At 60.8% G+C, this 16,174-nt stretch overlaps 1 protein-coding gene across 6 annotated transcripts in view; it reads right to left on the bottom strand.

The window, feature by feature from the left end:
* Nucleotides 1–16,174, bottom strand: part of Ralgds (ral guanine nucleotide dissociation stimulator) — a 40,895-nt gene that overhangs the window by 7,359 nt on the left and 17,362 nt on the right. For 3 of the 6 annotated variants that reach the window (XM_047524867.1, XM_047524863.1, XM_047524862.1), the window contains exons 2-7: nt 4,135–4,245; nt 3,226–3,419; nt 2,645–2,740; nt 1,722–1,930; nt 1,050–1,546; nt 180–395 (exon numbers count right to left, since the gene is read on the bottom strand). In XM_047524867.1, the coding sequence (XP_047380823.1) occupies nt 180–395; nt 1,050–1,546; nt 1,722–1,930; nt 2,645–2,740; nt 3,226–3,419; nt 4,135–4,245 (1,323 nt within the window). Of the gene's footprint in view, nt 1–179; nt 396–1,049; nt 1,547–1,721; nt 1,931–2,644; nt 2,741–3,225; nt 3,420–4,134; nt 4,246–12,209; nt 12,481–16,174 lie in introns of those variants that run through there. The other 3 variants (XM_047524864.1, XM_047524866.1, XM_047524865.1) reach the window with 3 other exon arrangements.

Genomic DNA, 16,174 nt, shown 5'->3' with positions numbered 1-16,174 from the left:
CGCCTCCTGAGATGGGGGCATGCCAGAGCCCTGGGGGAGTGAGTGCCTGGGTAGCCTCGAGGCCAGCACGGTCTTGGGGAGGAGCGGCCTGGGGTCCGTGCAGGGGCTCAGACCACACGCCACACACCACTGAGAGCAAGCGAAGGTGAGGGGGCTCCTTGGGCTCCCCCACAGCATACCCTGGCCACCTCAACCCAGTGCTCCACCACCCGGGCCCTGTCTGAGGCCTTCATGCTCCGGTCCCCGAGGCAGGTGGTGATGACGCAGTTGGCCACATTGTTGAACTGGGTGACGGTGGCACGGATGGTGGGCGCCAGGTGCTCCTTGCCCTTCTTGTCCCGCTGGGACCAGATGGAACCCAGGCAGTGGTAGGGCACCACCTTCTTGAACAGCTCCTGGGGAGGAGGGTCAGTGTCATCCAGCCCTGCTGTAGACCACTGTCCCCCAGGCCTACACTGGAGCCCCGAGGTCAGGGCTGGAGCTCAGGAAGCTGAGGATGTCGCTTGACCTTGTGGGAATCTCTGGGTTTTGTTCCCTGACCACCCAGGACACCCTGTACATGAGGGACCCAGGGTGAAATCACGGCAGGAAAGCAAGCGAGGCATTTTCTCTGCCAATCTTTGTCCAAGTACCAGGAAGCGGCTCCTGCCTGAGGCCCGGGGCACCTTCTGCCTTCTATGTGCACGTGCACACTCTCTACAACTCTGCCTGGAGTCTGCCAGGACAGTACACGGCGGGTGCCTAATAAGTGCTGAGGCTGGTGAGGCCTGCTGGGCAGATGCTGGGGGCCTGTAGGCCTGAGAGCATCTTGGTGAGCACCTGTCCTCCCTGGGTCAGGCCCGCCAAGCTGCGTCTGCACGGTCACTCTATGGTGAAGCAGGGGTATCCCACAGCCACGGGTTAAGGAATGTGCCCAGGGCAAGAGTGCTGCACAGGTGGAGCTCGGAGTTGGATGGCAACATGGCTCTGGAGCAGGGAATGGCAGGTCTGTGTGGCTGAGGACAGAGGGAGGCCACTCCCTCCTGCCCAAGCCCCACACAGCCACTCACCGCATCCATCAGCGTGAACTGCTCTGCCACCAGGTCGGGAGGGAATGCTAAGAGATGAGGCTTCTCCTCGCTCAGCCCGTTCTCCGTGGACACAGGGGAAGGCCAGCAAGGCTCTGCCGACAGCACTGGTGCTGAGGTGGGCTCTGATTCTAGAGTCTGTGACAGAGCTGGGTCGGGCTCCCGAGCAGGTGCTGCAATGGGCTCAAGCTCTGGAGCAGGTGCTGGCGCTGGCTCTTGGTCCAGAACGGGTGCTGGAGCCGGCTCCGGCTCTGAGGCTGGTGCTGCCACTGGAGCGGGTGCCAGGGCTGGTGCTGGAGCCGGCTCCGGCTCTGAGGCTGGTGCTGCGACTGGAGCGGGTGCCAGGGCTGGTGCTGGAGCCGGCTCCGGCTTTGAGGCTGGTGCAGCCACTGGACTGGGTGCCAGGGCTGGTGCTGGAGCCGGCTCTGGCTGCAGCTCTGTGGTTGGCTTCAGAGCTAGCACTGGAGCTGGTGCCAGAGCTGCAGGGGCACAGACCCAACGTGACTGCCCTGCCCTAAGCCCACCGGGATGCCTCCCAGACCGCACTGCACCCCGACCAGCAGGGCTCATCTCTGCTCCTGGCCAGCGCCAGTCCTGGCGCCTCTTCCCCACAGGCCCCAACTGACGCTCCCTCACGTGCCCCTAGACACTCACCCCAGGCCTCCTCGCCCTCGGGCTCAGCCTCGCTGGGCTCCAGGTCCTCCAGCTGGGCCAGAAGAAGGTGGGCACGGCGCTCCAGGTCCGAGCCAGGCATGTTGAGTTGCACATAAGCCACCAGCTGCTTGAGGCAGGGGAAGTCTGGAGGCTGGCAGAAATCCTCTGAGTACTGGTCCAGCCAGGTGCCCAGGATGGAGGAGATGGCACTGGGGACAGGAGCGTGGGCAGCAGTCAGAGGTCTGGCCTCTCCTACCCTACAGCCTCCCACAGCCCCCTGTGGGGATGGCTCTTGTGCCTCCCCTGTCCCTCTAGAGGCCAGTCCAACCCAGCCTAAGGCCCTCTGGCTGTTCAGGTCACCAGGCAGGGCTGCAAAGAACCTCCACTGGAGGGCGCCCTGGAGCAATGATGCGACCAGCACGTGCCTTCCGCAGGGAGGCCTCCGCTCCTGTCTGCCTCCTAGGCCCCCTCTCCCTGGAGTGCAAACTCCACCAAGGTTTGTCTTCCTGCCTAGCATTCACAGGGCCGAGTACACCTCAACCTGGCTCATGCTGCCATGTGACATCATTTTCTGTGAGCTGGGCATGGCCTGTCCCCTGCGTCACTGAGTTCCCCTGGGAACCAGCTGGGTACCCATGACCAAGGAGCTGAGCAGGAACTGCTGCTCCCCACCCCTCCAGTCCAGCCTGGACACAGGACAGGTTGGTGGGCCCAGAGGGTCACAGGCTGGCTCTGGGCCCTAGCCTCCCCTCTGGCCCCCAAAAGGCCTGGGGCCTCACACACAGCTCTGTCCTCCTCCTACAGGTGAAGCCCCAGACCTGCCAGAGAGAACTGAAGGCCAGTGTCTGCCCACCCCTCCCCAAGCACAGCCCGATGTCCTCCTTTGGGGACAGAAGCCCGCCCTCGGCCCAAGGCTCACTTACTTTTTAAGTTGCTCCTGAGGCCCGCCGTTCTCACTGGAGTAGGGCAGGACGCAGCCGTATCTAGGGGAGGCCGTGAGGGCGTCACATCTACCGTACCTGCTTATGACGTCTAGGGTTACTGGCTGACCCCCAGCAGGAATGGGGCCCAGGACCGCAGGGAGCTTCCTGCCTTTTTCATCAAATCATGCCAAGTGCCTGGAAAGTACCTGCACAAAGCAGGTGCTGCATACGTGCTCACTGAACGAATGAGCCCAATCGGCTGCTTCCCAGTACCTCAGCGGGCCTGGGGCGCTCGCTCACCTCAGGGGTCCCTGCTCTGGCTATGTCAGTCCCCCCACCAGATGGACTCTGCACCTTCCTTTACAGGTGGGGAAACTGCTTTGCCCCAGGCAGCCCTGGGCAGCTCCTCCACAGCCCCAGGCTAGGCAGGCACCTCAGGACCCATGCCACCTGGTCCTCGCTGCTCAGGAGGTTGGTGCTCTGAGCACCTGAATTTCCCGAGTGAACTGGGGTTCAGAGGGGTACCGCACTCCCTGACCCTGCCAGGAGGGGCGCGTCCCCGGCTTGGGGGCGGGGCTCACCTTTTGAAGAGCAGGTCGAGCACCTGCTGGGTAGTGGTGAAGGCTCTGTAGGTGCACAGGAAGACGGTGACGTAGGAAAGGTCGCTGCTCTGGAAGGCGGGCACCAGGTGCTCCACCAGCTTCTCCAGCGTGCCTGCCTTGACGGTGCGCACCTTGCAGGTCTCGTAGAGGTTTGGGGCCGACTCATTCTCACACTGGGGCAGACAAGGGAGGGACAGGCTGCAGCAGCACCACGAGCCTCCCGAGGGCGCAGAGGCTGGAGCTTAGGCCCAACTCCCAAGGTCTCAGTGGCCTGTGGCCAGAGTTGGGACAGGAGGGTCTCTAGTGGAAAAGGGTCTCAGCTTTAGGAGTAGAATTTGAAGCATGGGAGTGGTCACAACCACAGACTCCTCTGGCCAGTGCACGTGAAGCCATCGTGGCCTCGGACTACTGTGGACCTCTCCGAGGGAGTCCTAAGGAGCCCCATCCAGAGGTGAGCAGATGGGGCTTGTCCTGGGGGGGCGGGATCAGCAATCAGGACGCACAGGTGGGTGGTCCCTGGGTGGACATGACGCAGAGGGAGGTCACCTCCCAGCACAGCAGCAGGGGGCTGAACAGCTGCAGGTCCTCTGTGGATGGCGACTTGCGGAGAAGCGTACGTGATAGGGAGTTAAACCCAGGCAACCCAACGCGAAATGTGCAAATGCGGCCTGACGAGAAGCGAAGGCTTCCCCGACACTCAACCACGGGCAGCAGGGCCTCTGCACCTGACCTGGGGCTGCGGGACCCTGGGGAGGGGGCAGGAGCACAGGCCCAGTCTTCTCAGGTAGGGATGGGACCCCGGTGCAGGACAGCTCTGGGAAGGAGCCTGCCACAGTTGCCATTCGGTCTCTGTGTCCTGGGCTTGAATGGAGACCCCTGCCCACTCACCCCGAGCCAGCGCTGGCCCTTGCTGGCCCCGTGGTGCAGCTGCACCTTGCGCAGGGAGATGGAGTAGATGACCCCGTTGACCAGCTCCTCACCGATCTCCTGCGTAGAGCTCTGCAAGACAGTGCCCGGCAGTGGGCCCAGACGTCAGGGGCCTTCCTGGCTGCTGCCAGAGGGAGATGGTCTGTGCAGCCTTCTGTCCCCAAGAGGAGGTACAGATGGATGGCCATACAGACCTCAAGCCCCGGTAAAAAGAGAACATTAGGGCAGGGGCTGCCGCCCTGCATTCTCCTTCCCACTCAGTAACATCCTGGGGTGCAGATGCAATGGGCCCCTGGGCTCCCCAACTCCCAACCAGCTGCTCCTGCTCAGGACTGGCCCACCCCTCGTGCCATCCTCTCTCCAGGATGGGCACTGTGCTCGGCCTCTTCACAGATGGGCAGTGCCACTGAGAGGGGCAGCTGATCCATCACCAAGCTGCCTCAGGTAAATCACCATTTACCTAGGACCCCAAGGCCCTGCTTATCTGGCTCCCCACGAGGCACCTCCTCAGGACGCGAGTCCTGCAGCCATCCCGCTCCACCTCTCCTCTGCCCCCAGGGTCTCCAGCGGACCCAGCTGCAGGGAAGAGCTGCTCCTGGGTCAGCATCACGGGGCTGGGCAGGTGTGTGGCGCCTGAGCGCTATGTCAGGGCCACTTCCTTCCCTTTTGCTCATTCACGCCCTTGTGCCCGCTTGGGCAACAGAGCCGTCCTACCTGTTCCTCTGCATGGGAGAGTGGCGGCTATGAGTGGTGCCGCAGATACGAACCCCTTAAACACAGGGTCAGGACTGTGGCAGAAAGGGGGCCTCTGGCTGCTCCCAGACCCCGGGGTAAGAAGGAGACGGGCTCCACCCACCGGGCAAGCTAGCTTGGGGGCTGCATCCTGATTAGCCACGGTCACCCCGGCTGCACAGTGAGCTCCCACCTCACTGTCCAGGGAAGGGATGCACTGCGGTGGGAACAGGGACCAGAGGCTGACCTCTGAGAGTTTAGGGAGGAGCTGGGAAGGGCAAGACTGGCACGTGGTCAGTGCGACCAAAGCCACTGCTCGGGTGGGTGTGGATCCCAGAAGGCCCAGGTGAAAGAGCGAGTTTAGCCTGGGCCTCTGTCGCCCTTCTCTAAGGTCCAGACAGGACTAGGCCCAGTGCTGTGGGCTGTAACCCAGGCCTGTGCCTCCTGCCTGCCCTCAGGGCCTCTGGAAGCCCAGGAGCCCCCTTCCAGAAGCCTACTTCCTCTGCCCTTCCCCTCTGGGCTCTCTATCAATGGGACAGCTGTGGACATCACATGGGCTCCTGACCCTCTTCCCCCCTGGAGAGAGGGCCAGCCTCGCTTCTTGGAAGCCAGCTGGGAACCTGCGGGCACACCCACACAGCCCAGGTGGCCGTGCCTGGGAGCTCCGGCCTCCGTGCTGGAGGGCCTTCCTCTCAGTTTCAGGAAAATGGGACAGAAATTCTCCCTTCCCTGCACACAAACCGGCCTTGGAGGAGATGAGCTTCAGAGGCCAGGGAGACCTAGTCCCTGTCACCCTGTCTCCGCAGGGTTCCTAAGAGTCCAAGGTTTGGCTGGGGAGTCTTCCTGGGCCAGGGCTTTGAGCTACACTGGGCCCGTCACGAGCAGCAGCTCGGGGATCTCGTGCGGGACCCACGTGCCACGGCGCACTCAACTTGAACCCCTCGGGAGCCCACACAGTACCAGTCACAGGAGGGCTCCATCAGTGTCCAGTCAGGCCAGCCCAGAGGAGAGCCTGGGGCCAGGTGGCCTCGGCCATGCCAGAGCTAGTCTAAATAGCAGCTCCTCAGTGAGCCGCTGGCCTCGGCGGGCAGCCCAGCAGCTGGCCCTGGCCCTGTGCAGTGTCATGTGATCCTGAGCCCTTCCCCCACCCGAGGGGCCCCTTCTGTCTGCTGGGCGTGGGTTGGGGGTGCAAGCCGGCACCACGCATGCCTGCCATGGGGTGTCACCACCCGGGCCCACAGATGGGGAGCTGCTCCAGCTCCCTGGTTTCCTGGAGTAAGAACAGCAGGAATAAAGTCGATGCCCGAGCAGCGCTGGGCCCAGCACCCTCACCAGGGCAGAAGACAGCGGTGCGGGCCTACGTTCCTGTTCTGAGCCCCTTCCAGGGACAGACAGAAAGCAGTCGACAGCCCTGAGATCTGTCCCTAGGACACTCTGGACCACCAGGCTCCCACAGGCCAGGCTCTGCTAGCAGAGCAGACAGCCCATGTGGGCAGCCCAGGCCCCCGGGGAGCTGGGAGCGGGCGGAGAGGAGTGGCCCGTAAACAGCTGAGGCAGAGGAAATGTCTCCCCAAGGGCAGCGACAGGCAGGCGACCAGGCGGCCGTGCTGAGCTCCTAGGAGGAAAGAATGCCACACGGCTGGCTGTCGTGTCCTCAGGGGAGGATCCTCCTGTCCTCCTCCCAGCACGCGCCAGGTCCCCAGGGCCCCAGGGCCCGTCAGCAGCTGTGCCTCTGAATGGACTTGAGTCAGCAGACAGGGCAGCGGTGCCCTGGGGACCTAGAGACGGCCCCACACTTTCCTGTCTGCTGGGGCACAGACCAGGGCCCTCGGGACAGGGAGAAGTAAAAGGGCCTGGGTGTCAGTAAGTCACCTGACCAGCTGTCTCCTCCAGCTGGAGCCATCGCCACTGAGCCTAGGTTCCCTTGAGGTGGAATAATGGCCACCACGGGCTACCTCAGCTCTGCCCTCTGCCCCACCAGTGGCTCCCACCCGCACACACCGAGGGCTGAGGCTCAGGGAGGAGGGCAGAGCCTGAACCACTGTCTCCTCCCTTCACATGGAAAGGTCCGCTCCACTTGGGTGGGGTGGCACTAAGCCCTCAGGGACCCCACTGCACCTCCTGAGCTGCTGCCCGGGGCCAGCAAGTCACCAGGGGCCATCATGGAGCCTTGGCCAGCCTCTTGTCAGCATCCTGAAGCTCTGGGCACCCAGGTCCTGCCCCAGGGCCCACCAGACCTGTGAACCATCCCTCACAAAGGGCCCTGAGTCCAACTGGGCCTGGTGGGTGGAGAGGACAGCAGCTCTTCCACAGGTGTTGGTAGGGGGTGGAGTGTGCATGGCCAGGCAGCAGGGGGGCAGCACCTGACCGGCCAGAGCCCCAGGAGCTGGCAATGAACCCTGGGCAGGAAAACCTCGAGGGAGCCTGTGTGAGGCCCATCGGAGGCTCTGAAAATCTACAGGAGGGGACTTGCCCAAACTCTGTGGGGGGGCAGCTCCCTGACTCAGCCTTTGACTGGAACGCAGAACCCAGAACCAGAACAGGACAGGGGTGTCAGAACCCCAGGTTCTTCAGGTCCTCGGTGGCCAAGCACCCTCCCCATTTTATGGAGCTGGAGACTGAGGCCCAGGGGAGGGGACCAGTAGAGTATGTCCAGGGCCTGGTTCAGCTCTTAGGCCGTGAGCCCCAACAAGGGAGGGGGATGAAACACCAGCATCATGCCCCTCCGCCCTGGCCTGCCCCCAACTCTGAGACCCAGGACATGGACAGGACCCCACCAGGAATGTGGGGCCAGCCCTGGGTGGGGTCACCTACACTTCTGGTCCCCAGCACAGCAGCCTCCACTGGGCTTGATACAGGGTGCTTTGCTGTCATGGCAACGAGGCGAGCTGGGCCCATGACTGCAAAGGCACTGAGGAAGCTCCATGATCCCAGACAGTGAAGTGGGGTGACCAGCCTGCGCTGAATTCCTAAAGAGACTCACCCACAGTCCCAGGACCCTCTTTGCCAGCCTGGGCCCTGTGACTTGTCATGTTAGCATCAAAGGAGGCTAAAGAGTGGGGAAAAGGAGACCTGGCCCTACAACTGGGTGGGCCCACTGGCCTTGTCCACACTGTGCTTCTGTCTGCTCACAGACAGCTCCTGACTGCCAGGCAAGCAATCCACCAGAGCCAGAAGTGGGTAAGAAAGGGGACTGAAGGCCCAGAGCCACCACCAGCACCACAGGCCACAGCAGGCGTGGGCACGTCTGGTGCCAGGTCCTTCCCCCACTCATTGCATCTAATCCTCCCAGTTCCACCTGACGGATGAGGAAACAGCTGGGCAGCGGTGCACCCAGGTCAGGAGCCAGGAAATGGCAGCCAGGGCAGGGATTTGAACCCTGGCGTGTGTGGACACACCCAGGCCTGGCTGCTGTTCCTACCACGGTTACAACCTCAAAGCAGGGCCAGCCCCTGTCATGCACAGGTAGAGGAGGGCAGAAACAGGAAGGGTTCCCTCAGGTCACTGCAGGTGGGTGTGGTTGGCCAGGCTTGACACCTGCACCTGATGGAGGCTGTGGACATGGGAGAAGGGCTGATGGCACCACAGCCCCAGGCCGGCTCCAAAGCCAGGCCTGGGAGCCCCTGTGCTCACAGGCCAGAGGGTGTGCCCCAGAGTCCAGGGCACTTGCCTGGCACCTGCTCAGAAAACCTAATTGTGGCTGCTGCTGCCTGTTCAGCTCCAGTCCCGTGCCAGGCCCATGCAGACGCCTGCCAGCTCACTTGTCCAGACCAGGACCCTAACGGGACGGACCAGCATCACGTCTGCTGTACAAACGAGGAAATCCTCCACCCAGACTCTAGGATCTTTGCCTCTCAGTTCAGAAGGATGAACCTACGCCTCTAGGCCGACTGCACAGCAGGAGGCAAGACAGCAGAGGAGGGCCTCGCTGACAACCCCCCAGTGCAGGGGCCACCAGGCCGCCCCCAGCCCCGCTTCGTGCTCTCCCTCCTGGAGGAACTGGGTCGCTGGAGGCTCAGCTCCTCCCATGACAGCTGGCGGATTTCGACTTCCATCTCTTCAGAGTGGGGTTGGGGAGGGTCGCCACCCTGGAGGTGCGTCTACAGGAACACAGTGTTTCTGGGCCTATGAGGCTGGAGGCCCAGCCCTGGGACAAGGTGGCCATGGCACAGGGGTGCCACGCTGTGGGAGCTGTCTGGGAAGCTGGCCAGGAGCCTCTGGGAGCCAGTCCTCGACTTCCTGGGTGAGCCTCCTGGACCTCCCCAGGGGCTCCTTCAGAGCCTGTCTGCCTGTGCCCTTCATGGCCACACAGACAAGGCCTGTAAACTGCTCAACCTCCAGGTTGAGGACCAGGCTCCGGCCTGCCTGCTTGCAGCCTGACACCTCCTGAGCTTGCCAACCAGGCCGTCATCTCCAGGCTACCCTGAGCCTCCTGGGAAGAGCCCTGCATGCCTGAGGGTCCCCAACCTGGAGCGGGAAAGAGGACCCAGGCCAGCCAATCTGCTTCCCTCCTTCCTCTTTTCCTCAGTCCCCCAAGAAGCAAAGCAAAAGCCGCCAGGAGGGTCCTGGGGGCCTGAGGTCATGAACTTGCTGGGCGGCAAAGCTGGGCCTTTGGATCAGCTAGGAAGCCCTCCGGGAAGATCATGGTGCACGGGGCCCTTCAGGCTGTGCCCCTGGCTCTCCAGTGTCAAAGGTATTAAAGAGCCCTGGGGTTGAGCTGCAGAGCTGCCTGGTACCATCAGGAGCCCAGAGAGCAGGGGAAGGAGGCGGAGCACTGGGGGAGAGGCCCCTGGGACGGCAGAAGCCTGAGCCTCTCAGGAAGGCTCCTGGGCCCGCCTGCCTCCACAGCTTATTGCCTGCTGCAGTCTAATTAGTTGTTTCATCTGTCAAATGGGCTATTAATAGTCTTGACCCCACAGGACAAAATGCATGTAAATGACCTAGCACAGGGCCTCCCAGGAAGCACTATCTCCTGTCAGCTATTTTTTAAAAACTGGGTCTCCTGTGGCCTGCCTCCTCCTGGAAGCTGTCCCAGGGTCCTCTGGCCTGCAGCACCGCCACCTTCCTCTGGAATATGAACAACCCTCCCTGTCCCTCACTGCCTGCAGCCTTTGGGCTTGGTCCCCCAGGTTGTGGTCCTCCAGCCAGCTGCCCTACTGCGATCGGAGCCCCACCAGTGCCAGCACACAGCAGGCACCCACTGGAAGCACAGCCCACGTTCGCATCCTGGCCACACCCTTGGCCGTGTGTGTCCAGGTCCAGGGCTTCACCTGTCTGCCTCCAGGCTCCTAGAAGGTGGGGTCGGCACCTCCTGAAGGCTGGTCTAGGCCGGGAGGACGAAGACAATGACCTCCCTTCTTTGAAGCCTCCAAATCCCTACAGATTCAGGATGTCGGCACATTTTCTAACCAGGCAGATGAATACCGTCCCTGGTCTGAAGGCGCTGTCCTCTCACTGCCTGGACACCTGGCCCCACGTGCTGGAGACTGGCTACCCCACCTCCTCTGCTGCCCACAGAGAGCAGGCACTGCAGACCCTCAAGCTCTGGGCCAGGCAGAGCAACCACTGACCCAAGGCAGGGGCTGGACCTGGTGGCCTTGGGAAAGCATGGAACAGCACAGGTCAGGCTGGGCTGGGCCACTGTGGCTTGGCTAAAAATCGGGGTAACAGGTGGGTGACCAGATGTGCAAGGACGTCTGGCACCCCAGAGAGGGAAACCCCAGCAGAGGCTTGGTGGGAAGAAGGATGGAGGTGGGGAGGCAGACTGCCTGGTGGTTTCCAGAGAGGACAGTGACCTCAAGCAGGGCTACTTCAGCTCTGGCACACTGCAGCCACCAGGAAATCAGCCCCAGGATGGCGGCGGGGTGGAGGGTGGTGGTTGGCAGGAATGACAGGGACTTCCCCACCCCCTCCCCAGGCCCATGCTAAATGGTCATTGTGTTTGGTTTCCGGCAGTGGCCTCCTCTCCTGCCAGGACCCTGGCTTTCCTGCCCCAGCCAGAAGCTTCCCCTCTGACTTCTAAACAGCAGCTCTGAGCTGCACCTCGGTGCTGAGGCCCGGGGAGGGAGAGCGGAATGAGCCACGGACAGCCATGGCAGGGAGGGAGCTCAGCTCTGCCTCTCCCTGGGCTCCTCAGGGATGCAGATGGACAGAGTCAGAGAGAAGTGGCCCCACCCCAGCCAGGAACCTGCCCAGCCCCTGAGAGCACTCAGGCCAGACCCTCCCAGCACACAAAGCCCAAGGCGCTGCCAGACATAATGAAAGCCAGATGAGTGCTGGGCTGGTGTCAGGGCTCCCACCCCCATGCTCCCAGGGGTCCTGCTCCAGCCGCCATGAGGACTAAGCTGGGGGTGAGGGTCAGGCCTAGCCTGAACACTGGCCAAGCTTGGAGTGCTCCTGGGCCTGGGGTGCCCCCACAGAGCTCCCAAGCTGGGCAGAGAAACATGCTTTGTCCAGGCCTTATCTAGGCAGAGCGGGGTGAGGGGGCTGCTTCTGATTCCACTGCCTCTGCTGCGCATGAGGGGCAGTCAGCCTGGGGCAGAGGACATCACCCACCATCCCGCTGCCCCTGCCCCTGTTCAGGACACAAAAGAATCAAGAGTCCCAGCCTTCACCTGCTATTCCTGCCTCCATTCATGATGGGTGAGCAACCCCCCTTCTCTGAATCCTCCCAAATCCTTGTGAATTAAGGATGTGGGCATGTTATCTAATCAGGTGCAAATGAATCACACCCTGCCAAGTGTCCTGTCCTCTCACTGCCTAGACACCTGGTCTCACATGTTGGAGGCCAGCTAACCACGCCTTGTTCCCCTGCCTGCTGAGCAGCGTTGCTATATTCAGGGAGGCCAGACCCATATCTGTTCCAGAAGGCCCCTGCAGTCTCAGTCACCTGGGGAGTCCAGGATTCGGCCACCCCAATCCCCTTGTGGACACCTGCACCGTGAAGTCTCACGATGCGGTGCAGGCCAGGTCGCTGTGGTTGGCAAGTTCATAGGCCACAAAGAAGGTGACAGTGCTCAGGGAAAAGGTTTACCTGCCCTGCGGGAGCTGGGCTCACCACACCTGGGCTTGGGGAAAGCAGGCACTAGCACGAACTGAAGGGGCGCGCAAACTCAGCTCTAGACCCTAAACAGTTGGACAGGCGTGCTGGCAGCCGCCATGCCCACCTTGTTGCCTTGGGGCTGGAGACAGGAGGGGGATTACTGCAGAAGGAACCCCCAACCCATGCATCTGCTGGAGGGAGGTGGCCAGCTAAGGAGCTGGGCCGCCGTCCGGTCCTCCCTGGGGAAGTACAGCTCACTCACCTCGAGACGCGGCAGATCGGGGTCGAGCTGCGTGAAGCTGTGCAGCACTACCGGGCAGCTGTCGGGGACGCCCACCTCCAGGCGCACCGCGTCCCACACGCTGCGGCTCCGCCGGGAGCCCGGGAACAGCGGCTCGGCCGCCTCGGCCCACATGCGCTGCACCATGGACTGCTCGCCGCGGCGCGAGCGGCCGGCGGGCCGCGGGACACCGGGCGGCGCGGGCGCGGGGCCGGCCCGGCGCGGCTCCGCGCTGCCTGCGCTCTGCGCCCGCGGCCCGGCCCCGCTGACGTCAGGCGGGGGGCGGAACCAGGAGGGAGGCGGGACCGGAACGGGCGAGGGGCGGGACCGGCCAGACCAAGCGCAAGTGCCGTAGGACGGCGGGTCCCGCGAGTGGAGCCGCCGGCGTTGCGTGCCGTAGGCGTGAGGAGCGCCTTGCCGTGTGTGCTGAAGTCAGACCGCTTCCCCCTCCCTGCTGCGGCCTTCCCTGAGTTGCCTAACCTCGCGGAGCGTGGCGCCTCAGTTTCTTCATCTGGAAAATCTGGGTAATGAGAACGACTTCCTCAAAGAGTGGCTGGGAGGGTGACATCGGGCACTGATGTGCCGCACTGATGCCTGCGCGTGGCTGTGGGCTCACAGCAGAGCACTGAAAACGTGCTGGTGGCCTCGGTGCACAGCAGGGTTGGGGTGCGGTGTGGAGCTGAGGGAGGGCGGTGCCTTACCCTTTCCAGGAAAAGACCTAGCCCCTTTGGGTATTATGGCCCCCACAGAAGGGGTCCAGGTGGAAGGGCAGCCAGGGAGCTGGGGGAGAACCACAGAGTGGGCTGAGGCCTGGGAATGCCAAGGAGGGAGGGATCAAGAGCCACAGATGCCTGGCAGAGCCCCTGGCCCCAAGCCAGGTCAGCTGGAGCTGCTGGTGGCTTGAGAATTCATGGAACTGGGGCAGCAGTCAGGGTGGAAAGGAGGCTGCTGAGGCCAGGGAGCCTCAGCTACTCCTTCTGGCAGGCAGGGAGGAGGGAAGCAGGAGCCTGGAGGTTAGCAGCAGGGTCAGGACGGGGGTTTGGAGGGCATGTGTAGAATGGTGAATGAAAGGGACCCTTTCTCACATCTAACCTCTGGCTCGCACCTGAGTCTTCACAGAGGCTGGGGATCACTGTCAGCAGCCCTTGCAATGCCACCAACCTCTCCATGACTGTCCCAAAACACTGGGCCTCTGTTTCCCCATGTGTAAAAGTAGAGAACAGGCCCAGAGCACACCCTCCCACAAGCACACCTTGCACAATTACTGTGTGCCAAGCCCCACACTTCTGTTGGAGCTGTGAGGTAAGGAAGTCTCCACACACTGGTTATTTCCAGGTGGCGCTGTGTTTTTACATTTTCTCTGAATTTTCTAATTTTTCTGAAGTACCTTTGTAACTACACATGTGTAATAAATGGTGTTTTGTTTTAAAAAGATGGGGCTAAGATCCCCAGAGGTTTGCTAAGGAGGCATCCCGGTCCTGCCTCCAGGGAGGGTGTTGTGGGTGGGTGCATCAGAGGAGGGACTGGGGCACACGGCCCTGAGCACTGGGCATGCCACCTGCTCCTGCAGCCAGGTTCTCAGAGCCCTGCAGGAGTTCAGACTCCAGCACCTACAGCTGGCTTGATGGCCTGCCCCTGCTCTTACCTCCTTCTCCCGGGCTGAGGCCCTGCCCACTCCAGCGAGTTCTGACACACATGGCCTTGCCACCCCTCCAACCTTGAAGGTCCAGGTGGGGGCCTTCAACATCCCCCAACACAGCTGGCCTGACTGCCTCCTGTTCCACCCACCTGCAGGTCATGGACGTGGGGGTCCCCTTCACCTCCCTACCAGCCCCTCTGGTTGCCTGTTTTTATGAAGTTCCCCTCCTGGCGAGCCTGTTTGGTTCTCAGTGCACACATGGACACACCCTAAGATCCAGGGAAGCCCAGTCCCTCCCTACTCTGTGACTCCCCTCTTCCTTGGAAAGTCACCTCACCTCCCAAGCAGAGTTTTCTTCTTCATTAAGGGGGAAAAGCTGACAAGGCAGCATGTGGAAACCCCCGCGCAGTGTGGGTGCTCAGTGCCTCACCCTGCAGCCTAGATGTGGCCCACACCATGAGGGGCTGACTCCCTGGGTGCCTCTCCCGAGGCTCACGTGAACGTGGCTTCCCTCAGAATTCTCCCCACAGGTAGATCCCTGACCAAGGGTGGGACCATCCAAAAGAGGAGACAAGGGCAGCACATGCCACAATGGGAGAACAGCACCGTGGCACATGTGCTTGCCGGAACCCAAAGCTGCATCCAGAAAGGCCTCTGCATGGAGCCAACATCTGAGGGACTCATGGGGGACAAAGGGCCATGTTAGATGCACACCAGAATGCAACCTACAGAGGCCAGGCTCCACGAACCTCTACAGGACAATCAGTTTCTTCCACAAATACCCCTCAGGGAAAATAAAGGGGAAACTATACATTAACAGAAGGGAAGAGATACCAACCAAATGCAATGCCTGGATTCTGGATCATGATTTGAACAAGGCAACAATTAACAAAAAAAAAAAAAAAAAAAAAAAAAAAAAGAGAGAGAGAGAACTGTGATTACAATGGATCCTCCTTATCCAAGGGGATATCTTCCAAGACTCCCAGTGGATAACTGAAATTGAGGACAATACTGAACCCAAGCACTACAATACCACACAGCAATCTGATAATCCAGGGGCTCAGTGACTAACAGGCAGGTAGTGTATACAGTGTGGACACACTGGACGAAGGGATGATTTCACGTTCCAGTGGGCAGAAGGGACAGTGTGAGATTTCATCATGCTGATTAGAGCAGCATGAAATATAAAACTCTTCAATTTGTATTTCTAAAGTTTTCCATTTAATATTTTTGGATCATGGTTGGGTTGACCTTGGGACACTGAAACCATGGAAAACAAAAATTGCTGATAAGGAGGGACTACTGTACTTGAACTCTACTGGACATCTGAAGTCATTAGACATAATCTTTTTTAGATGTGATGATGACACTGAGGTTACGTTTGGAGTTACATACTACAGTATCTGTGGATGAATGGTGTGCCTGGGATTTGTGTAAATGTTGTCCCCTGGGGGATGGTGGGAAACGGGGACCGCAGGCTGTTAAAGCTGAGTGACTGTTAAAGCAAAGTGTCTTTACACCATTTTTCTACTTTTATGTCAATTTGGAATTATCCACAATAAAAATCAACAAGGGCTCAATCTGAGACTTTCCCTCATATGCCCCTGACACTCCCAGCAGTCTTAGGGCCACAAACTTCAGACCCCAGCCAAGGTAGTGACACCTCACTCCATGCCCAGGACAAAGGGGCTGGGGGCCCCACTTTGGGGTGCAGGCAATGGGCATCTGGGAGAATGAGTCCCACTGTCCGGATACGGCTGCCAAAGGGAGGTGGGGGCCATGGGCAGCCTGTGGCCTTGGAGGAACCTGGTGCACAGGCTAATGCTGCCCCTTGTACTTGGGTACCTGCTAGAAGGTCCAGGGAGAGCAAGAGTCCCCCTCAGGAAGTGGGGGTTCTGGAGCCGTGTCTCTCCTTTCCTCCCTCATCCTGCTCCCAGCCCCCCACCCCTAGGAGTGTATCTGCCCTTCCTGGGGGGTGGAGCACAACAGCCCCCGAGAACAAAGCTGTATAGATCTCATGCAGCTGAGATGTTCCTCGAAGGGAAATTCTCAAGGCTGTGAACTGACAGCTGGAGACGAGAGGCAGGCCAAGTCTAGCCACACGTGTGTTTTGTTTGGCTTGCAAAGTGTTTTTAAATTTCTCAGCCAACAGTAAAAGGTCAGGTGATTTCATATAAAAATCCACATTTCCGGCTCCTCCTGTGACTTCAGATGACCTGACCACACCAGGTCTGTGTTCCCACATGCCACAAGAGGCTGGGTGGAAGCTGACTGACCCTGCTGCTTTTAGCTGGGACATGGGCTTGGA

Source organism: Sciurus carolinensis, chromosome 14 (genome assembly GCF_902686445.1).
Source record: "Sciurus carolinensis chromosome 14, mSciCar1.2, whole genome shotgun sequence".
NCBI lineage: Eukaryota > Metazoa > Chordata > Mammalia > Rodentia > Sciuridae > Sciurus > Sciurus carolinensis.
The sequence above is the reverse complement of the archived record's forward strand: the minus strand, read 5'-3'. Positions and strand labels throughout refer to the sequence as shown.